At 39.5% G+C, this 23,764-nt stretch overlaps 1 protein-coding gene across 1 annotated transcript in view; it reads left to right on the top strand.

Annotated features, from left to right (window-relative positions):
* The window catches only part of FKBP15 (FKBP prolyl isomerase family member 15), a 57,139-nt gene that overhangs the window by 12,472 nt on the left and 20,903 nt on the right, over nucleotides 1–23,764 (top strand). The window contains exons 3-14 of the mRNA XM_025888148.2: nucleotides 4,326–4,410; nucleotides 4,863–4,932; nucleotides 8,851–8,925; nucleotides 9,258–9,356; nucleotides 10,966–11,115; nucleotides 12,124–12,192; nucleotides 13,377–13,523; nucleotides 16,066–16,208; nucleotides 16,693–16,750; nucleotides 19,677–19,784; nucleotides 21,933–22,035; nucleotides 22,501–22,607. Of these exons, the coding sequence (XP_025743933.2) occupies nucleotides 4,326–4,410; nucleotides 4,863–4,932; nucleotides 8,851–8,925; nucleotides 9,258–9,356; nucleotides 10,966–11,115; nucleotides 12,124–12,192; nucleotides 13,377–13,523; nucleotides 16,066–16,208; nucleotides 16,693–16,750; nucleotides 19,677–19,784; nucleotides 21,933–22,035; nucleotides 22,501–22,607 (1,214 nt within the window). The remainder of the gene's footprint in view (nucleotides 1–4,325; nucleotides 4,411–4,862; nucleotides 4,933–8,850; nucleotides 8,926–9,257; nucleotides 9,357–10,965; nucleotides 11,116–12,123; nucleotides 12,193–13,376; nucleotides 13,524–16,065; nucleotides 16,209–16,692; nucleotides 16,751–19,676; nucleotides 19,785–21,932; nucleotides 22,036–22,500; nucleotides 22,608–23,764) is intronic.

The raw sequence follows: 23,764 nt of genomic DNA on the forward strand, positions 1-23,764 counted from the left end.
ATCCTCTCTGTTCAAGGGATATTTGTGTAAGAAGTCTTTGCGGGGAAGGTGACTGCAGCATAGTTCTTGAATCTCTTCAGATTTCAATATAAAAATAGAGCAGATAGAAAAGACAAACCTATGGGTAATATTTACAACAAATCCAGTTGGAAAGGTATCTTCATGAATATCCCAAAATACAAGCAGGTCTGGACAAACCACTAACAGCTCCAAGGCTTGTGTGTTATCAGCATTTGCATGGGAGAAAACAGGGTAGCAATGGGTTATCTAAATCTGAGCATGGAAGAACCCCAAAACAGCCACCAGATGTTCATGGAAAATATGGCAGGTGAAGCTGAAACTGGAAAGTGTTTTGCCCACTCTAGTTGTGGGTAGGTACCAGGGGTTGATAATGGGGACTGAAAGAACTGGAGCAGTCTTGCTCCTGTGAACTTTTTTTTTTAAGTAGGCTCCATGCCAAAGTGGGGCTTGAACTCATAACCCTGAAATCAGGAGTCACATGCTCTACCAATTGAGCCAGCCAGGCATCCCACTCCTGTGAACTTTTGAAACTCATCCCCTAGGGTGACCTTCTAGGACAGGTCCCCACACTCAGAAGAACCAGCTGGGAATGGAATTAAAATTGAGGAGGATGGGGATATAATAAAAGTGAAGGAGAAAAGATATAGATAAAAGTAGGGCTAGAAATAGAATCAGGAAGTCTCAGGAGGAAGCCACCATATTTTTGAGCTCTATTCGAAAGCAACAGAAGAGGGAGTTCTATGCAGTTAAGAAAGCCACCTTGAACCCTACCTCCTTCTAGAAGTTCAGAAAAGCAAATTTCGCATTAAAATGAGCAGTAGGAATTTACCAGAATCCAACTCCATGTCAAGTAATGAGAGAGCAAGAAACAGAATAATATCCTTACAAGACAGTGAGAGCTCTATTCTGTGAGAATGTTTCTTACTGAATAGATCAGAAACTACAACCACCTGTTAACATTAGGAAAATAATATAAGACATGAAATGAGAACCTAAATGAGATTAGAAAATCTCAGAAGTAAGTGACAAGACTCAGGAAAGAATTAGAGACATGAGAAAAATTTCAGAAATGAGGGCTAGGGGCACCCGGGTGGCTCAGTCGTTAAGCGTCTGCCTTTGGCTCAGGTCATGATCCCAGGGTCCTGGGATCGAGCCCCACATTGGGCTCCCTGCTCCACAGGAAGCCTGCTTCTCCCTCTCTCACTCTCCCTGCTTATGTTCCTTCTCTCGCTTTGTCTCTCTCTGTCAAATAAATAAAATCTTAAAAAAAAAAAAAGAAATGAGGGCTAAATGAGAAGGAACACAAGAATGAATAAAAACAGCAGGTTATACCTGAAGAGAAATAGAAGGTTAACAAGAGGACATTGTTAAAAAATAAAAAATTTAAGAGATAAAAATGTTCCAAAAGAAAGTGTGACAAATATTAAGGATGGCAAAGAAGATTCAACACATGGAGAGAGAGAGAGAGAGAGAGAGTGTGTGTGTGCGCGCGCGCGCACGTGCACATATGCGCTGCAGAAAAAAAAGGAAGGGGAAAAGAACAGACACTAACAACTGTAATTCAAGAAAACTTTACTCAGGGGTGCCTAGGTGGCTCTGTCGTTAAGTGCCTGCCTTCGGCTCAGGTCATGATCCCAGAGTCCTGGGATCGAGCCCCGCATCGCATCGGGCTCCCTGCTCAGTGGGAAGCCTGCTTCTCCCTCTCCCACTCCCCCTGCTTGTGTTCCTGCTCTCTCTCTCTCTCCCTCTGTCAAATAAATAAATAAAATCTTAAAAAAAAAAAAAAACCTTACAAAAAAAAAAAAGATTTGTAAGTACATATTAAAAGAAGTCCTTGGTGGGGCATTCAGAATCTGCAATACTGATTTCGGAGAAGAAGGGCTGCTAAGCCAATGAGAAGATCCCATCTGACTTACCCTTCTAGCAAATCCATGAGCAACCTTCCATTTCCAGGGTATTAGATGGCGAGATGAGAGCGTACTGGGAGAAGCAGAACTAACCTGAAGGAGGATGCTAGGCTGACCTTGTGGAGACAGTGTTTTTCCTCAGTGTTTCACACCTGTCCTGATAACCTGCCTCTGGCCTTAGTTACTTTTTTTTCTTAAGAGCTGGCTTATCAGGAGAAAAGTTTTATTGTCATGTGACGTACAACTGGACAGTACTGGTTGAATTGACAACTATGTTGTAGGTTTTTGTAAAATAATAAGGAAAACATGAAGACCAGACTAGGACAGCAAGCAAACAATGTAGGTGGGTATTCGTCAAAACAAAACAAAACAAAACAAAAGGACCAGTACAAATCTATAGAAAATGTTAAATCTCTGCTTCACTGTAATCAATAAATGCAAATGAAAACAACAATAACATGGCATTTCCCTTTTCCCTACTGTCCCTCTTTCGTTGGTTAAAGTTTAAAAAGATAGTCTCCTGTTGTAGGCAGGAATGCAAAGCTGGCATATTCACGCTGCTCCTGGGGCTGTAAACTGGTGCAACATTTCTCAAGGATGTAACAAAACCTTAAAATGGTTTACACTCCTTCACCCCATAATTCAAGTTTTAAGAATTTATTTTAAGAAAGTAATTAGAGATACATACAAAAATGTGTGTTTTCAGGATGTTCACCACAGCATTATTTATAAGAGAGGAAAATTGGAAACAGTCCAAAGAAATGTCAAATAATAAGACATTGGATAAATTCTGGCCAAGTCATAATACAGTATTTTTTGTAACCACCAAAAAGCATCTTTAGGGTTATTTTATCCTTGTCTTGGAGACTTTTTTTTTTAATGTTTTTTGTTTTGTTTTGTTTTTTTAAAGATTTTGTTTATTTGAGAGAGAGAATGAGAGAGAGAGAGAGAGCACATGAGAGGGGGGAGGGTCAGAGGGAGAAGCAGACTCCCCGCCGAGCAGGGAGCCCGATGCGGGACTCGATCCCGGGACTCCAGGATCATGACCTGAGCCAAAGGCAGTCACCCAATCAACTGAGCCACCCAGGCACCCTGTCTTGGAAACTGTTTTAAAAGAAAAACTAGTACTAAATAAGAAAAGGAGGTTGTCAAATTATATCATAAATTTTGTTTAAAAACTATAAGAAAAAAAGCTGTGAAGTTTATGTGTATTGAAAAATGACCAGGAATAAATGCATCAAATTATTAACACTTATTTTTAACTGGTGAGACTACAGGTCATTTTTATTTTCTTTATCCATTTCTGCATTTGCTAAGTTTTACATATTATAGAGTACATGTACTCTGTAATCAGAAAAAAAGATGTGTCAGTATTGTTGAAAAACAAAATTCAACTGCATAAATTTTAAAGATCTTTTTGGCTTTATTCAGTGACTCATGAATTGGGCAGCATCCCATCTAACAGATAGAAAGGAGCTCTGAGGAGTTGCACAAAATGACTTTTATAGGCAGAAGGGAGCAAGAACAAGGAAGTTAAAGTAGGCAAAACGCAGGGTAATTATTGCAAGATTGCTTTCCTCAGGGGATGGCAGGGGTCTGTCATGTAGATGACCTAACTAGTGCTGAGCAGGGAATTCCTGATTGACTGGTTTCAGATTCCATTTCAGGGAGAGCCGAAACTGTTAAGTAAGTTTCAGTTTAGTGACATCTGTCAGTCTCAATTTGGTGACTGGGACTTAGCATAAATGACTCCATCTTAAGCCTGTCATCTTGTTTTTAAAATACAAAAGGAAAGAAAGAAATCAAACAGGGATACTTTTGAAAGTAAGTTCTTGGTTTCCATGTCTGTGCCAATGTTCTTACTATTCTTCCATCAACACATTCATGTGGTGAGTATAAATGTGCAGTTTTCTCTAAATACACTGTTTTAAAACATTAGTGTTACCCTGAATCACTGGAAAAGTGAAGTAGTGAATATGATCTGAATATCATCATTAATTTTCTAGCCTGAAGTAAGGGGAGGAGAAGTAATTTTATTTATATTAGAGCTGGCAAAATACTGGAAAAAGAAAAGAAAGTACATGGAATATGACCTCGCTTTCTGGGCAGGGCCTCTTGTCCAGCTCTGAGACTTGTTTGGCGTGGAACCAGAGTTGGATTCTATCCTAGGCTTGCTGCTATCATCGTGTCATCGCACTTGGGTGCTTAGAGCTCCATGTCCTCATCCCCAGATGAGGTCATAGGGCTGTTCTGTGGGTCAGATAAGGACAGTGGCCATGAAAACATTGTACCACTTAACTGTAAGATGTAAAGGAGAATTTTGAAGCTGCTTCAGTGGTTAAAAATCAGTTTTAAGAAAGACACGAATGCCATCTTTGTTTTCTTCTTCATCTTTAGGAAATCAGGCACCAGCAAAAGCAGCCCCCACTACAACGGGCACCTCCACCGTACTGGTTGCAACAGCAGTTCACGCGTATCGATAGTAAGTGGCTCAGAAGGAGTGCTTTCTGAAGTTGGTGTGCGGTACTGGCTTAAGCTCCTGTCTTTTCTCGATAAACCTCTCTTGGTGGCCAAAGGAGCTACACAGTTAGGCTGCACAGTCCTTCCACAGGCAGAGGATCAGTAATGCTCGTTAACATTTCAGTTAGAGAATTCTGCACATACGACTTTGGAGAGCCATTGTTTTGTAGGCGCTCTCTAGGAAGTGCTTGTACCCTCAACAACTGCCTTCTTCAGCGCTCACTCCACTGAGATACTATGAATAGATATTTAGAGAGTAAAGAAGTTGTATAAGAGCTTTAAATTATAAACTGTTTGCCTCTATCCTTTTCTTGAGGCTGAATGACTAGATTCCCAACTCTGTGGCAGAAGACAAAGCTGGTTCTACTTAGTTTAAGGAAGTATTAATACCTATTATTTTTCTTGCTTCTGTAGCACAAATGGTCAATATGTAAAGCAGGGCAAGTTTGGTGCTGCAGTCCTGGGGAATCACACAGCCAGAGAGGTGAGAATGCCCCCATGTCTTGTGTACATTCAGGTGTCCCAGATCGTACTGATGAGTTAGTTTTTACCTTGACTCGCCCAGTGTCTCATGTGTCAGAGGATTAGAATGATTGTTCGTTTTGAATGTGAATTTTTAATATGAGGTACATAGTAACATTGATAGTCATGTCTTGCTCACTATTGTGCATTAAAACAAATCCAACCATGCAAAATCTTTTAAGTTTGACCTTTGTGATATGGTACTAAAGACTTTGGAGAGTTTTAGAGCAAACCATTTACCAAGGACATCCCTTTGTTAGGTAATGAAAAACACTTAGTGTTCTACTTAGAGCATTCTGTCTTTATGCCTGAATCAATGACCGGTGTTTATCCTTTGAAAGTTTGACAGTGAGGTGGGCAGTGGATCACATGGCATAGTATTGGTTTGGGTCAAAAAGAAATGTGGCTAGAAGCCCCAAGACTTGATTTCTTTATGTGGGTTGTATCTAGCTTCAAATTCTGCTCCAGAGGGGCGCCTGGGTGGCTCAGTTGTTAAGAGGCTGCCTTCAGCTCTGGTCATGATCCCAGAGTCCTGGGATCAAGCCCCGCATCGGGCTCCCAGCTCAGCGGGAAGCCTGCTTCTCCCTCTCCCTCTCCCACTCCCCCTGCTGTGTTCCCTCTCTCGCTGTGTCTCTCTCTGTCAAATAAATAAATAAAATCTTAAAAAAAAAAATTCTCCAGAATGTTTTAAACATTGTTGAGAGAAGCATAAGAAATTCTGGCATTTCAAAGGTCCAGTGATCTAGAGGCCATGCTCTTAAGATGCTCTGAGACACAGATAAGATGACCTGTTCAGGGTAACTAATGTAATAGACAACACTCATTTGTATTAAAAACAAACAAAAAACTTAACTGTGGAAATTTGGAAACACATAAAAAATTTGTGGAACTCGAATAATGAACCCTCAGAAACCCATTCCTAGGCTCTAAGAGTTATTAATCTTATTTCATCTTGATTCAGCCTGTCTTCCTTCTTCTGCTCAGTTTATTTTGACTATATCTCCAGCATACAATTTTAGATGTAAATACTTGAGTATATATCCCAAGGATTTTTGTTTCTAACATAACCATTATCCAATTATCACCTAAAAAACCACACAAAAAATTTTTTTTTCAGATTTTTATTTATTTATTTGAGAGAGAAGGAGAGGCAGTGAGAGGAGAGGGAGAAGTGGGCTCCCCGCTGAGCAGAGAGTCTGATGCGGGACTCGATCTCAGGACCCTAGGATCATGACCTGAGCTGAAGGCAGACGCTTAACAACTGAGCCACCTAGGCATCCCTAATTTTTTTTATCTCATTCACTACCAGCTAGTGTTCAGATTTACCTGATTGTCTCTTTTTTCCATTTTGTTTTAATCAGGTCTAATAAGGTCCATACATTGCAATTGGTTGTTATGTCCCTTAAATCTTTCATTCTCCCGTCCAGAGGTAAATGATGTCTAGTTGTTCCTGATTTTGTCATGTAGTAGCCATCCATGATTATTATCTGGATGTATTAATTCATTAGGAGTTGCCATTTGGATTTTAAAAATCTGGTATCGCGACTTCACCACCAGTAGGCTGTAGTAGGTTGTGGCAGGCAGCAGTTCCCACTGCAACAATTATAAAAAAGATAAATTGCAAAAATTATATTTAAAATTCACTTGAGAGCTGTGGAAATGATGAGGACTAAATGAACTAAAATTTCAGAGAGGGAAAATCCATTGAGCTGACTATTTCCTTCCCTTGGTTCTTTCACTGATATGATGCTTAGGAGTGGCATGGCATGGTCAGGAACGGCCCAGTCAAAGAGGCCACTGAGGGGAGGAGACACCGGCAGACACTAGAGGAGCTCCAAGCACAAGATTGGTTTTTCCCCATGGGACATTTGCAGAGTTCTGGGATGGTGCAGAAGTCCAGGGGCTATGCCAGAAAGGCAGATGGAAACTTCTTCATCTCATGGTGCACAGGAGATAAAAGTCCTACTATAGGGCTGGTACCTGGAATAAGCAACAGCAACGACTTTCGTCTCAATACATTTGCTAGATTTTGAACTTCATGGGGAGGAGGCTAAAGAACCCAGCTCAGAGGGGTGCCTCGGTGGCTCATTCAGTTAAGCGTCTGACTTCGGCTCAGGTCATAATCTCAGGGTCCTGGGATGGAGCTCCGCATCGGGCTCTGTGCTCAGTGGGGAGTCTGCTTGTCTTTCTGCCCCTTTCCCCACTCCTGCTCGCTCATACGCTCTCTCAAATAAATAGATAAAATCTTAAAAAAAAAAAAAAAAAGAATTTAACTCAGAATCTATGATGGGCAGAACTTTCAGGACCAAGGAGTCAGAGAACTTCTAGGCTCTCAACCAAAAGCCAGGGAAGATAATAAATACTTGAGAATAGGGGCAGCCCAGAAGTGGACCAACTCTTCATAAATCTCTGATCCTTCCCCGAGCAGTTCAATCTATGATCAGATTGAATTGAGGTTTCAGCCCCTCATTCTATCTGCCTAACAGAGGATGAGGAAAGTCTTTTTTGGTGCAAGATTGTATATGAGCCGACATAGTCCTTCCCTCTTCTGTGGAATTGCATTTTAATCATTTGCTTAACTATGATTGTGTGTGTATGTGCGTGCGTGTGTGTATGTGTGTGTGTGTAGTAAATGTATATGAAACATAATATTTGCCATTTTAACTATTTTGAAGCACACAGTTCAGTAGCATTAATTATTACATTCATGATATCGAGCAATGATCACCACGATCTATTTCCACTTTTTCATTACTCCAAAAAAAAAATCTGTAACCTTCAAGCAATAACTTCCCTTCCTGCCTTCCATTATTTCCTGGTAATGTCTAGTCTCCTTTCTTTCTCTATGAATTTGTCTATTGTAGATATTTCATATAAGTGGAATCACTTATGGAATCTGGCTTATTTCAGTTAGCATAATGTTCTCAAGATTTATCCATGTTAAAACATATATCAGAACTTCATTCCTTTTTAGGGCTGGATAATATTCCACTGTGTGTATGTAACACATTTTATGTATCCCCAGTTGATGGGCACTTCTAGTTGTTTCCACCTTTCAGCTGTTGTGAATAATGGTACAGTGAACATTGACATACAAGTATATGTTTGAATATCTATTTTGGGTTCTTTTGGGTATATACTAGTGAAATTGCCTTGTCATATGGTAATTCTTTGTTTAGCTTTTTTCTTTTTTTTTAAGATTTTATTTGTCGGAGAGAGCGAGAGTGCACGAGCACAAGGGGGAGCGGCAGAGGGAGAGGGAGAAGCAGGCTCCCCGCGGAGCAGGGAGCCCCAAGTGGGGCTCAGTCCCAGGACCCGGGGATCATGACCTGAGCCAAAGGCAGATGCTTCGCTGACTGAGCCACCCAGGCACCCCTATGTTTAGCTTTTTGAGGAACTGCCAAACTGTTTCCACAGTGGCTGTACTATTGTACATTTTCACAAACAATAGATTAGGGTTCTGATTTCTCCACTACCTTGCCAGTGCTTTATTATTTTTCCTTTTTTAAAAATGGCCATTCTAGTCAGTATGAAGTCATACTTTTTTATCGTTTTAATGTACATTTTCCCTAATGACTAATGATGTTGAGCATCTTTTCATGTATGTGTTGGCCATTTGTAGATCTCTTGTCACCCTCAAACCAGTGAAAACACTAACAAAATAATTGCTAATTACAGTAAAAGAGTTAAGTAAGGCTAAGATGAGAAGAGATGAAAATGGATAGTGAGAAGATAGAATTTAAAACCTAAGCTTTAAGGGATCAAGTGAGTTTTGAGTTTTATGCCTATGAAGCACAACCCCTGACATCTTACTGATGATTTTGTATTTCCTTTTAACTTCTGTTTTCTTTTTTTTTGGCCCACCTTTACTTGAGTACAGTATAGGATTCTTCTTTATATCAGTCAACAGCAGTCAGTTACTGTTGCCAGGATTCATCTGAACTTTGAGCTAATGGTAAGACTTCCCATGTTGGAATCATCAGCTCCTTTGGGATGGGTTTATAGGAGAAATTGGTCTGTATGTACCTGGCGGGAATTAGATCTACTGCTTCAGCCCCTGGACAACAGAGTGGATATCTTAATAGAGCCTATCGAGAAGGTCTCTTGACTGCATTCTGGGAAACGGACCAAGGGGTGGTTGTTGGAGGGCAGGAGGGAAGGAGAAAGTTCCCTATCTCTCTCTCTGGGTCCACCTGAGTCAAGGCCCTTCTCTGTGAGTTTAAGCAGTCAGATTTTTGCACTCTGCTGCCAGTCGTTGGGTTATCCAAACATTTCTTCTTTCCCCAGGTTCGGCCCAATAACTATAGCACTTTTTATGATGACCAGAGACAAAACTGGTCCATCATGTTTGAGTCGGAAAAGGCTGCTGTGGAATTCAATAAACAGGTGATACCATCTTACTCTTACTAGCCTGGATTTCCCTTGATTTTAGGAAACTATATGGAAAATTCATAACCTGCTATGTTTTGTTAGTGACAAGCATTAAAAACCCACTAAATTTGTCACTTGAGCTTATTATATTTCAAGGGGATAATAGGAATACGTACTGAAATTGCTTGAAAATGAGACTTTAAGAGAAAAAAGACTTAATGCAAACTTCTTTAAAACATTTTCCACTTCATAAATTATCTTAAGGAATAAATAAAACTGTCATTTAAAAATAGTGTTTTAAAAATATTTTTACAAAGTTAAATGATTCTTGTAGAACATTTAGAAAAGCATTTTTTTAAAAAATCACTTGAAATCTTACTGCCCAAAGTAACCACTATTAATATGTTTTCTTTTTTTCTATGTGTAGTGTACGTAAGTAGGTATACCCCTTTAAGAGTTCAATATCTTGCTATGTATATATATTTTTAACAATGTATAATGTGTCTTTTTCCACCTCATGAAAAATTATTTGGAAACATTTTTGAAATTTGCATAGTATGAATGTTCCTTAATTTATTTAACCATTCCCTTACTTTTAGACATTTAGATTGCTCTCCATCTGAAATAAATGATACTATAGCAAGCATTGTTGTATATAATTTTGTGTCCTTTTTTTCCCCCTGATCATCTTCTTGGGCTAAATTTCTAGAAGTGGAAGATTGGGTCAAAGAGTCCAAATATTTCTTGGTTCTGTAGACAGTTTGGCATACTGCTTTTCAGAGAGATTGTACTATTTCATATACATATCTGTTCTCTCACTATGCCTTTGCCAACATTTAGAATTATCTTTTTTTTTTTTTTAGTCTTATTTGTTTGGTAAAAAACGACATCTCATTGCTTTAGGTAGCATTTATTTGATTGTAATAATGAAATCTTTCTTTTAAGAAAATGTGTAGCAAATTTGTAATGTAGACTATGTTAAAAATTGATGGTAAGGTAAGTATTCACGAAGATGTGTTTGACTCTTTTGTCTAAGATTTGTGCTAAGATGGTAGGACTGTCTGTAGGTGGTGGGCATGCAAATCTGGGAATGTAGCATGGTTTTATAAAGGGCCTTTTTTCTAGTTTACTGTCTTAGAAATGCCTTCTGAAATTGTTCTGGAAGCTCTCCTTTCTTTCGTGGGTTCCCAAACACTGAAACAGTAAAATCCTTATAGTAATGCTAGCTAATGGTTGTTGTGTACTTACCGTTATTTGCCAGGCACTGTGCCAAGGACTCATTTGTATTTAGTGCAATCTTCATAACTACCCTAGGAAGCATGCAGAGTTTTTAATCTCCATTTTACAAAATACCTGTATGAAATAAAGTTCACAGAAGTTATTTGGCTGAGGCCACAAGTTAATAAGTGGCAGTGCCCAGATCTATACCCAGATGGTCTGACTCCAAAGCCTTACTCTTAGGCACTTTGATTCCTGGCAAGATTACTGACTTTGGAATGGTTTATTTCTAAACAATGTAATCAGTTTTGTTAGTGGATACCACTGTTTGGAAACATTAGCAATAATGGAGTGAATATTTACTGAGCTTACACTAAGTTTATGCTGCTTTGATTTCATCTCGCAGGTGTGCATTGCCAAGTGCAACAGCACCCCCTCCCTAGATGCAGTGCTCTCCCAGGACCTCACTGTAGCAGAAGGCCCTGCTGTAGAAGTTGGAGATTCTTTGGAAGTGGCCTATACCAGCTGGCTCTTTCAGAATCATGTGCTGGGCCAGGTAAGGGAATGTAGCCTACAAGTTCATTTGTAATTGAAATAGCACTAGGACTATTCATATGTAAGGTGTTATTACCATGAATTGCTGCTGTTGGCAAATAGAAATCTTTTAGGAACCCTGCTTTGGCTGCTTCTGGGGCGTAGTCATGAAATGCTAACAGGTTAAATCTGCTCAGTGCCACTTTGTTTCTTCTATTTAGAATGGAAACCAATTTCCTAAGTATCATTTTTGGTAATTGTTCATGTGTATGTCTTGTCTTCCTATATCAGTTTTAAACTTGAATTTATTCTTATGGGATTAGGTCTTAAAACTTCTTTTTAGAACTTCCTCATAGTTGTTTGTTTTTTGTATAATAGATACTATAAATAGAGTGGACTTGTGTCTTAATATCCTTAAGTTCTCAAAGGTAGTATGATATAGAAAGAGCTTTAAAACAAATAATGCAACATATGTTAAGAAAAAAGAAAAAGAAGAAGACAGCAGGAGGGGAAGAATGAAGGGGAGTAAGTCGGAGGGGGAGACGAACCATGAGAGACGATGGACTCTGAAAAACAAACTGAGGGTTCTAGAGGGGAGGAGGGTGGGGGGATGGGTTAGTCTGGTGATGGGTATTAAAGAGGGCACATTCGGCGTGGAGCACTGGGTGTTATGCACAAACAATGAATCATGGAACACTACATCGAGAACTAATGATGTAATGTATGGTGATTAACATAACAATAAAAAATTAAAAAATAAATAAAATCCAGTAAACACAGGCCACAAAAAAAAAAAAAAGAAAGAGCTTTAGACTATGATTCAAAAAAATATACATTCAAGTCCCAATTTAGCCTTGATGTGAGTGAACATTTCTCTTCAGGTATTTTAAGAACTAACCCCCCCCAGCCCCCCCCGCAGTATATTTGACATTCCTTATTCCAGGAATACTATGCTAATCTGTATTGACTATTACATGATTACTCTTATTTTTGAAACTGGTTGACCTCATTTACTTTGATCAAATTGCAGGTTTTGGCCTCTACTGCTAACAAAGATAAGCTGCTTCGCCTGAAATTAGGATCAGGAAAAGTCATCAAGGTACTGGCTTGACTGTGTTCTTATATGGCTTTATCACTTGTGGTAGGCTTAGTTTATATTAAATTTGTAAAATTTCTAACCTGGGTGTATTTTCTGAGTCTGGGAAAGCTTGGTTAAAAAGTAAGAGGAGAAAAATGTTTACATTATCTGGGAGATTACTTGGGAAATTTTTACCTATGAGAATATATTGAAGATGGTGACATTTGTTTAATCCTTACCCTTTTTTTTTCATCCTGTGACTCTGAGGAAATTATTAAAATTATTAAATCTTCCGTGTAGCCCAATAGGGGAAGAGATGAAACTGTTTCTTCTAGAATTGTATCATAATGGGTGATTCTTACCTGTCTGAGTTGCTTTGAATCAGCACTTCCCAGTCATTGTGGGAAACAACTACCACACAGCAGGAGGAACACTGGGATTGGAGTCTGGGACTTGGCTTCACGTAGTGAAGCTTTTCTTTACCAGCTGTGCAAGTGCTTTATAGAATAAAGAGTATTTTACACACATTGGGTATCATCATGTCAGGACCTGTTGATGCTCTACGAAGCGCTCATTGGCAAAAGTACTCATTGCCATTTTGCATGACAGAAAAGTTTTCTTCCTAGCTTTGTTTATGCCTTTGTTTATGTTTCCCAGAATCTTTTGGAGATTTCTTTCTGTAGATCATAGGAGTTAAGGCATGAACTTCAAAGCCACACAGATTTAGTGTTTCATCTTGGCTTCACAATTTACCAGTGATCTGATCTTGAGTTAGTTGCTTCTCCTCCCTCAGCCTCAGTTTTCTTACATGTAAAATGGAGATAATGCTCCTAATCTTATGAGGTTATTTTAGGGTTTAAACAATATAATGTAAGTAAAGCACTTACCAGAGTACTTAGAAAATGTGTTTAATGAATGGTAGCTTTTATTTCTCTTTTAATACCATTGTCCTATCCTCCAATTTCTCTCATCACCTAAGATAAGCATATTTCATCTAGCCCTGGATATGCTGGCTTTTACAAGGGAATAGAAGCAGTATTCTAGATATTCTCATAACCAAGAGGGGATTATAGTTGAATTTGATGTCTCTCAGGAGGTCCAAACCTGAAAGTGTGGAAGAGAGGAGCTTAGTATCCGGGACTTCATTTTGTCTTATGAGGAGGCTTGTGTCCTGAGGAGCTTTTCCTCTTCTCTGATTCCTGAAGGCCTGGGAAGATGGGATGCTGGGCATGAGAAAAGGAGGGAAGCGGTTGCTTGTCATCCCTCCAGCCTGTGCTGCTGGCTCGGAAGGGGTAATAGGATGGACTCAGTCGCCGGACTCAATCCTGGTGTACGAGGTGGAGATTAGGCGGGTGAGTGGAATTGTGCTGTTTTGTGTTTGATGAGTCCTTTTTGCCATTAAGTAAAATGAATAAATATATATGTTTGAATAACAAATTCAAGGACTTTCTCTTTTTTTAAGTAAAAATGGTGTAGTTGGAAAGGGCAACGGCTTTGGAATCTAAAGACCAAGGTTTATGTCCTTCCTGGCACCCTATTTAGAGTCTAGAAGAGGTGGTGACTGAACAAAAGACTTTTCTACACTAACCTTTTTATTCTGTCTATAAAATAGTGATTCCTACTCAGGGCACTTGCCTTTGCCTTAGTAATTCCGTGGCTATAAACTTCTTGTATTGCTATGTTCATATAAGTATGCAAAGATATCTGTATGTACATAGAGATACATAGTTTCCTCCCTCTGCCACATTATTTGTAATAGTAAAAACTGGAAACAATTTAAATATCCATCATTAACTGGTTAAGTTAAGGTCTTTCACGGAGTAGGCTTTTATGCAGTTCTTACAGAATATCCAAAATCTGTTGTTAAGTGAAAAAAGGAAGTTGCAAATCAGTACATATAGTATGATCTCTTGTGTGTATACAAATACATGTAAACATATAAAAATACTTATATATAAATAAATAATTTACGCAGTCATACACATGTAAATGTTTGTGTATCCATACATATAGATACATATATGCGCATATATTCATAGAAAATTGCTGAAAGTGTTAGAAGAAATGATTAAAAGTGTCTTTGGGGAATGGTAATGGAGTTAAGAAACTTTTTCCTTTTTATTTTTCTCCCCTTATTTTCCGTTAAAAAATGTTATCAAGGGATGCCTGGGTGGTTCAGTAGGTTAAGTAGCTGCCTTCAGCTCAGGTCATGATCTCAGGGTCCTGGGATCAGGTCCCGCATCGGGCTCCTCGCTCAGCGGGGAGCCTGCTTCTCCCTCTGCCTGCCACTCCCCCTGCTTGTGCGCATGCGCTCTCTCTGACAAATAAATAATGTCTTTAAAAAAATGTTATCAAGAGTATACACAATTTTCTACAATAAAATTTGTAACAAATTGTGGTTAAATAAATTAATGCTCCCCTCCAAAAAAAAAAAAAGACCTTGTTTGCTTTACACTGTGTTTGTCAGGTCCAAATGTGATAGTGGTTGTGACTATAAACTACAAAATACAGTACAGAAAATAAATATGGTTATCTTTATTGTGGCAGTTATTTCTGCTGCAGCCAATGATCTGCTTTTCTTCTCAGTGGCTCTTTCCTAATTGAACGCCCTTATCTCTCCTGGGTCAATCCAACCCTCTTTTACTCATGGCTTTTAGCTGCCTCTTTCACAGCTTTTATATCTTATCTCAATTTTCCATTGAGTTTGAGGAAGTCATGAATGGTTTTAGATACAAACCAATTTGAATCGATCAAGACTGACATTTTGTAACTGTAAGGAAAAAATACATCATTGCTAATGGCAAGATTGCATTCCATTGTATATATGCACCACATTTTCTTTATCCATTCATCAGTCGATGGACACTTGGGCTGCTTCCATAGTTTGGCTATTGTTTAAGATTTTTTTTTTTTATTTGAGAGAGAGAGTGCACATGAGAGGGAGAGCACAAGCTGGAGGGAAGGGCAGAGAGGGGGACAAGCAGACTCCCTGCCAAACATGGAGCCCCAAGTGGGGCTCTATCCCAGGACCCCGGGATCATGACCTGAGCCAAAGGCAGGTGCCTGCTTAACCAACTGAGCCACCCAGGCACCCCTTGGCTATTGTTAACAAATTGACACACTTATTAAATTGACCAGGCCTGCTACAGAATGATAATACCCAGTGTGATGAGTGTCGAGAGAACATTACACACTACTTGTGGAGTATAGGGTAGTTCACCCTTTGTGGTGTGAAATTTAGTGGTATATACCAAATGTCTTAAAAGTGAACATACCTTTTCTCTCAACTATTTAATTTCTGGGAATTTATACTTTGGGAATGATTATGTGCAAGGATGTAGATAGAAAGTTATTCATTGAAGTATTGTTTGTGATGTGATAGGAAAATTAGGAATGAACTGTATATCTAACAACCAGGAATTGGTGAAATATATTTTGTAGCAGCATAGGTATTTAAGACTTCTGTTCCCAAAATCTTTTAGAGACTTTCCTGTAGATAATGGCAGGTATGGGCATGACCCTTGAAGTTAGACATAATGTTCAGTAGTTACAAATGATGTTGTAGATTAATAATTTAGTAATATGGAAATATGTTACTGAGTGAACGAAGCAGATCACAAAACAATATGGTCCCTTTTTAATAAAAAATACACAAACACACACAAAGACATAATATAAGTGTGAAATACTGCATCTCAAATTCTAGCAGTGTTATTTTGTCGTGGTTGGATTGTGGGTGATTAATTATTATTATTGGCTTATCCACATTTTCTAATTTGCTACAAGGGAACAGATAATGACTTGTGTAGTGAAGAATAGGTAAAAGAAAGGAGGGTGGAGAGGGCAGGGTTCCTTTTCTGTAGCCTGTTCCACCTGTGGTTGCTTGCTCCCTAGGTCAAGTTTGCCAGAGATTCTGGGTCTGACGGGCACAGCGTTAGTTCCCGGGATTCTGCGGCCCCTTCTCCCATACCAGGTGCTGACGGCCTCTCTGCTGACCCTGTTGTATCACCACCCACATCGGTGCCTTTCAAATCAGGGTAAGATCCTGGAGTTGTATCATGCTCTTTTATTGTCCATAAAAATCCTTAGAGGGGTTCAGAAATTGGGATGGTTGCAAACTTAAATAATTTTAAATAATTGGAAAAAAAATGGGATGAGAGAAATGGGGAAAATACTAGCATCAAGATTTTTCTGACAAAGGATTAATATTCATAGTCTTTAAATGCACTAACTTGGATGTGTATGAATACCTGCTGAACTCTGGAAGAAAACTGGGTAAAAGGTATAAACATAAAATATATACCCAAGGGAAAAATGTAAATAAGAGTTTGAATGGAAAATTATTCATTTTCACCAGCTTTCAGAGATTAATGCAAACTGAAGAATGGTTATGATTCTGTATCACAGCCATCGAATTGGCAAATGCTTTCAAAAACAATTTGTTTATCCAGCATAATCGGGACTTACGATTATAGATTTGGGATTTTTTTTTTAACCTCAGTATGTCTTACTTGATTTCAGGGAGCCGGCCCTTCGTATCAAATCTAACTCCCTCAGTGAACAGCTTACAGTAAATTCAGTGAGTATACAAGTCTGTCTCTCACCCCCAGTCTACTGAGAAGGTTTTGTGTGCCTTGGGGTAGGGTAGGTTAGAGCAAAAAAAAAAAAATCTACTTTATTAATTTCCCCTTACTGGAGAGTTAGTATAAATTAGCTTCTGCATGGGCTGATCTGGGCTCAAATCTTTATTCTTGTAAACTTGTGGCCTTGAGAAAATTAACTTTTCTGTTCCTCCGCTTCTTCATGATTAGAATGGAAATAATTCTCACAGCACCTTTTGTAGGGTTCTTGTGATATGTTCACAAAGCACTAAGCTCAGAGCCTGCATAAAGTATGACTTCACTAAGCATGAAGATTTTATACTCGAGGTATTTATGAGATTTAAATGAAATCGTGTGTGAAGTTTTTAGTATCGTGTCTGGCATATTGTAAGAGTTCAATTAACATTAGCTCTTGTTATTATAATAACTGTTAACACTACATACCTTCACACTTTCATTCTCTTAGATGAATTCTGCACTAATTCACCAACTAGTTGACCTTGAGTTGGTCTCTGGGCCTCTGTATTTCCCTAACTGTAAGACAGGAAGACTAGCATAGAGTTGTAGTAAAATTTGGATTTGAAAGCCTTTGGGAGCATGTATGCTGTACTTTGCTGCTGCCCTGCCTGGTTCGTGAAGGCATCTGAGTTTGCTGCACGAGCATGAGGCGAAAGCTCTGTGGCTTTCCACCTACCACTTTGGGAAACAGGATGATTGCTTGGAGTGAAATTGGTGATTACTTTCTCTCCAGCCCTAGTTTACTTGTTTATATTCAGCCCAAAGCAGGAATTATTAAGCAAATAATTGATCTGGTATGTGTAAAAAGTGATCTCTGAAACCTGGAAGGTTAAGCCAAAGAATTAAGAAAATTAAAAAAAACTATGATCTCAGATCTTTGAACAGTCACAAAATTTGTTTAGTATTGGTTCTATGATACTTTCTAGACAGAGCTACTTTTGTCACCTATTTCTAAGCTTGAGTAACTTCCAGTAGGCTAGTGGTCTCCAACCTTTTTTAAAATTTTCTTTTTTCTTGTTAGTTTTTTTTTAATTGAAACAAAACTCACCATCTTTTTTTTTCTTTTTACATTTAAGTTTTTTTTTTGAATAGGTAATTGCATTCCTAAGGTTCAGTTATTAAAACAATATAACAGTATACATTGAAAAGACTTGCTCCCACCCTGACCCCTGGGTACTCCATCCCGTCTCACTCTCCTTTTAGGTAATTGCTTTTATTAGTTTCATATATATTCTTTCAGTGTTTTTTTTTTTTTTAAAGATTTTATTTATTTATTAGAGAGAGAATGAGAGGTAGAGAGCATGAGAGGGAGGAAGGTCAGAGGGAGAAGCAGAAGACTCCCCGCCGAGCAGGGAGCCCGATGCGGGACTCGATCCCGGGACTCCAGGATCATGACCTGAGCCAAAGGCAGTCGCTTAACCAACTGAGCCACCCAGGCGCCCTCTTTCAGTGTTTCTGTATGCAGATGGAAGCAGATAGGAATGTATATTTTATTTCTCCCTCCTTTCACAAAATATAGCATAGTATATATATTACCTACCATGCCTTCTACATATTACGATATATGTAACAGTATCTTTCCACGTTAGTGTACAGAAAGCTTCCTCTTTCTTTTTTTTTCTGTAGATTGCAGTATGCCATTGTGGGGTATGGTTTATGTAACTAGTCCTCTTTTGATGAACCCAACTTTCATTCTTTTTTTTTCTTTTTTAAGATTTTATTTATTTGACAGAGAGAGAGACAGTGAGAGAGGGAACACAAGCAGGGGGAGTGGGAGAGGGAGAAGCGAAACAGGCTTCCCGCTGAGCAGGGAGCCCGATGTGGGGCTCGATCCCAGGACTCTGGGATCATGCCCTTAGCCGAAGGCAGACGCTTAACGACTGAGCCACCCAGGCGCCCCTGAACCCAACTTTCTTTGAGTATGTGTTTCCAATCAATCAAGAAAAACTGAGCACACACTCCCAGTATCTATTATCTATTTATAAATTATATATATACTGTACCTCCCTGTAAACAAGCTTAATGTCTTACGTTTACCACAGATTAGAGATAATTCAAAAATAGAGGTTATGATCATCTCTCTTTTTTTAAAGATTTATTTATTTAAGAGAGAGAGCATGTGTGCACGTGTGCATGCGCCTGTGAGGGTGTGGGGAGAGGCAGAGGGAGAGAATCTTCAAGCAGACTCCCTGCTAAGCACGGAGCCCAACATGGGGCTCCATCTCACAACCCATGAGATCAAGACCTGAGCGGAAATCAAGAGTCAGTCGCATAACTGACTGAGCCACCCAGGTGCCTCATTATCATCTCTTTTTATACCCAGTAGACTATCATGTACACTTTCAGGGGTATATACTCTCCACTCTGAAGGCTGCAGTTTGGACCAGTTAATGGATACAGAGGCTTCTAGCACAGGGGCTATTGTGTAGTCAGTGCCAAGTCAGAGTTAAATGAACGTGAATTTGGAACAAAGAGCTCCTGTTTCCTTCTTTCCCCAAATTGCTTCTGAATATCTATCTGCTGAATTGCTCCCAGGGTTTTCAGAGGGTACTGTCATCTAAGATGCCTCCTTCCCTTGATCTATACTTAGTTTTTCATCTGGAAAATGAGAATTATGCCTGGTGGGGAGACTTGATTGAAATGGAATAATACATGTGGAACCACTTTGTCCATTCCAACATATAGGGAATTATTTTTACTGTTATATTAATTGTGACCCATGTATGCTTCTTGGCAAGAAATCTTTAATTCTCATTTTGTAGAAGAAATGGCTTCAAATAGATATAGCAGGGGGACTTGTTGAAGGGTTTGATGTAAGAGCCAAAGACATAGAGCTAAAGTAGTGAGCTTTGATTATAGTGATTTTTGTGACTTTTCTCTTTTTAGAGTCCTGATACAGTCAAAGCCAAGTTGATCTCTCGGATGGCTAAAATGGGCCAGCCTATGCTGCCCATCCTTCCACCACAGTTGGATTCCAATGATTCAGAAATCGAGGTATGACCCCTGGGCTGTGTTAGAATGAATAGTGCAGACGTTTCTACATTGTGTTCTTTTGGTTAAGATTACTACTTTTTCTGCCTGTAACCCAGAATCATCATGTAGAAAGCTTATATTCAAAATGGTATAGGTTGGTATTGGTACATGTGTTTCCACTGTGATTAGCACTTCCCCTGAGAAATGGAAGCAATCCCACACATCTGCCACAAGAACGGGGAAGTTTTTTTTTTTTTTTTAAAGATTTTATTTATTTATTTGAGAGAGAGAGGATGAGAGATAGAGAGCACGAGAGGGAAGAGGGTCAGAGGTAGAAGCAGACTCCCTGCTGAGCAGGGAGCCCGACGCGGGACTCGATCCCGGGACTCCAGGATCATGACCTGAGCTGAAGGCAGTTGCTTAACCAACTGAGCCACCCAGGCGCCCATGAACGGGGAAGTTTTAAGTAGTCCATATAGCCTTCTACTAGGTTCTCTACTGTCAGTAAAAATCACACTTGAGGCAGCATGGTGCCCAACCCATAAAAGATGCTCAGTTCATTTTGGTTGACTGAATGTTCAGATTCTTTTGGGAAACATTGGTCTTCCCACTGATGTTACCTGTCACTAAAGATTGCACTGTTGTGTCTCTTGGCTTTGTATATGGTGTGATTGTTTTGAAGTTCGAGAATTTTATTGCAGTGAAATCTATCAGTTTTTTCCCTTTGTTTTTTGCTTTTGACATTGTGCTTAGAAAGCCTTCTCACTTTCAGGTATTATAAACATCACGTGTTTTCTAAAGATATTATTTCGTATTTAGATCTAAAATTTTAATCCATATGGAATTTGGTGTATGATACGAAGTAGCTCAGTTCTAACTTAGTTCTTTTCCCATTGGTTAGTTCCTTATTGAGTAAAATCATCCTCTCAGTTGAATTGAAACACCTAACAGATTAACAGAGACTGATTTTTAGGATTCTTTGACTTTGATGTAAAATAAAGCAAAGGTGATGCTCTTGAAAAAATTTTCTAGCATAGGCTTTATTTTTCATAATTTTGTTTTATTTCTTCCTGGAAAAGCTGTAAGTAGATTTAATATTTTAAGGGTAGGATTTCTGGGGCCTCTTGTTATAGGATTGATTTTTAGCTGGTTCTGGAAATTAAATTTTAATAAGGTAATACTGTTAATAAAATTTGTAAGTGCTACTTATTCATTGTAGAATGATTTAAATTGCAAAGAAAGAAAAATATATTTAGCAAAAAGTGCATTTTTCTTTATATATTATTGCTTTGTAACCTGATTTTTTAACTTAGTATCATGAATATTTATGTTAATACCAATATGAATAACATAAATAATACAATTAACATAAGTAAATAAAGCAAAGCATTATTTCCTTTAAAGGCAACTCAGTGTTCAATTTAGAGCTGCAGCGATAAAAAACTGGCATGCTTTTCCAGAAGTGCATAATGCGTTTTGGAGAATATCGGGGGCAAGGGGAAGTTCTAAAGTAAAAGACTGTCAAAGAGATTTCCGCCTTTCAACTGTAGGATAGCAAGTAAACTGTATGTTGTGCCCCAAGTTTTTCTTTTCCTTGTATGAATTGGGAAGATGTTTAGTAACTTTATTTAGAATTATAGTAGAGACCAACATTGCTTTGACTTTTATGAAAAGAAACAATGGGGAAAAACACTCTAAAACCGTATTATCCAAAAAACATGGTAATGAGGCGCAGTGAATCTTGCTCTGTCTGATTTTCAGTGAGTACCTTGAGGTGTGTGGAGATGATTTGGCAGAAGAGAAGAGGCTGCACTATTGCTTGGGTTTCCTTGCAAGAGACCCCCGCTTCTCTGGGAACAGACTAGGTCAGGTTTAAGGTAGCTGCTGGTTTGGAAAATGATACATTCTGGAGAGCAGTCACTTTAGCTGCTTCAGTCAATAAAACATCAACAACTTGGAACGTTCAAGGAAATTACATATACTTAATTATTTGATATGATTTACAGGGAGAAGGGATCTCCCCACAGCCCACACCCTAAACTCTTGCCTTTCCTTCCTCTTCTTTGCCTAAAAACACTGACTGTAAGCAGGTTTAGGGTGGACAGTCAGCCTCGGTCTCCAGTTAAGGACCCACATACATAGTCACCAAAATGCCCTTTCCTGTTTCAGGATGTGAACGCTCTGCGCGGAGCTGCACAGCCTGCGGCAGCTCCGTCCCTGCAGCCCTCTCTTCAGCCAGCGCATCCAGCGCTACCGCAGATGGCCGCACAAGGTAAGGGGCCTCTCCAGCTCTGCATATTACCAGAGTTATCATCCGGGTTCCTTAAGTTATCGGGCTGCAGTGTATTAGTACTGAGACTGGACTAGAGTGTAAAACTTGTCAGTTTGTCCCTGGGTAGGGCATTTTCCACCCTGGAGTTGGATTTGGTCTGCGTGCTTTGTCTCCTGCCATGTGGCATTGCCAGGTTCAGAAGCATGCTCTCAGCTAATGAGACACTTCCCTGTGTGCAATCGTGCACTTGTCAGCGGATGGGACTGTAGGTCTGAATCCCATGTGCCCGAGAACCCCAGGTTCCTTCTACTAGTCTGCTCCTGAGACTCCAGTAGAGTTGGTTTCGGGAGAGCAGGTGAGGAGAGTGGTCAGGTCTGAAGCATGTTGCAATATGTAAGATTCTAGTCCAGACTTTTACCAAGAAACCAGAGTGGATGACAGTGAAAACTTCTTGCTTTATTGTAGCACCTCAGCCATCTGTTTCTGGCCTCCAAGCGCCCTCTCCTGCCTTAATGCAAGTTGCCTCTCTCGACTCGCACTCCGCTGTGTCTGGAAATGCCCAGTCCTTTCAGGTAATGACGTTTTTAAACCATATCAGTCATAGGCGGTAATTTATTAGGTTCTTGTCAGTCTCTCTCCTCCCTCCTGCACACTTTGTGCAGTAGCAGTTCCCCACATCAGAATTTGTCATTTTCCCCCTTCCTGAACCACCACCACCATCTCATCTTTAAACCAGACCGAGGATTACCTCCTTTACAGGTTGTTGTAAAGCCGAAAGGTAAGAACAGGCAGAGCGCCAGGTACAAGGCCTGGCACATAGTAAAGGCCCAGTCAGTGTTTGTTTTCTTTCCTTTGCACACAGGTCGCCTGCAGGGGGTAAATGCAAGTCCTCTGTTCTTGTCCACTAGCTCGATAGGCTAAGGTTCTGCTCTGTACGTAGCAGAATGCTTGTAGCTTGAGGGTATATGGAAAATACAGCCAACTCTGCTTCTAGTTATCCTCCAAAAAGAAAGTAGGTTTTTTCTGTTTTCACAGAAGGTAGTGGCAGCAACCTGCCTCTGCTGTTTGCCGGGGTAGTGGGCTCTTTCTTCTGTCCGACACACTGGGTGCATGAACATACTCCCAGTGATAGGAGGGCTTCACTTCCTTGGTGATTCTTAATGGAAGGGTGGCAGTGATGGTGAGCGGGCTGTGCCCCATTGGGATAGGGTGTATTCGAATTTAAAAAAGTCCCACCTTGCCCTCTCCTTACTCCCTAGTGGACAATTCTATCTTATAGACTAAGCTGTGTTTTTTTTTTAATAATGGATGGGTAGTTTATCTGTCCCTGGAAATGAACTGGATTTCCTTAACTCAAGGAAGAACAACCATCATCATTTAAAAGAAAGCTGCTGTTTATTGAGCATTTACTGTCTGCTGTGCACTTAATTTACCAGCTGTGAGGAACTTTACCTATATATCACTTCATCTAGTCCACACAACAGCCGTGAGTGGTGTTACTCTTTTCATCTTATAGTTGAGGTGACCAAGATTCAGGGGAAAATGAGAGCTCTTGATCACAAGAGCATCAGAATCTTGCAGGGGAGAGATATCCTTTGGAGACTCATGGATTTACTTTGGGATCTCAATGAACACCTGTCCTTTGATCCCAATGGAAACTCAGCCGAGTGTCTTTATTTATTTTTAAAGATTTTATGTATGTATTTTTGCACGCATGCATACACAGAGA

Source organism: Callorhinus ursinus, unplaced genomic scaffold (assembly GCF_003265705.2).
Source record: "Callorhinus ursinus isolate GAN/ISIS: 27379988/994484 unplaced genomic scaffold, GSC_fseal_2.0 scaffold24, whole genome shotgun sequence".
In the NCBI taxonomy this organism is placed as follows: domain Eukaryota; kingdom Metazoa; phylum Chordata; class Mammalia; order Carnivora; family Otariidae; genus Callorhinus; species Callorhinus ursinus.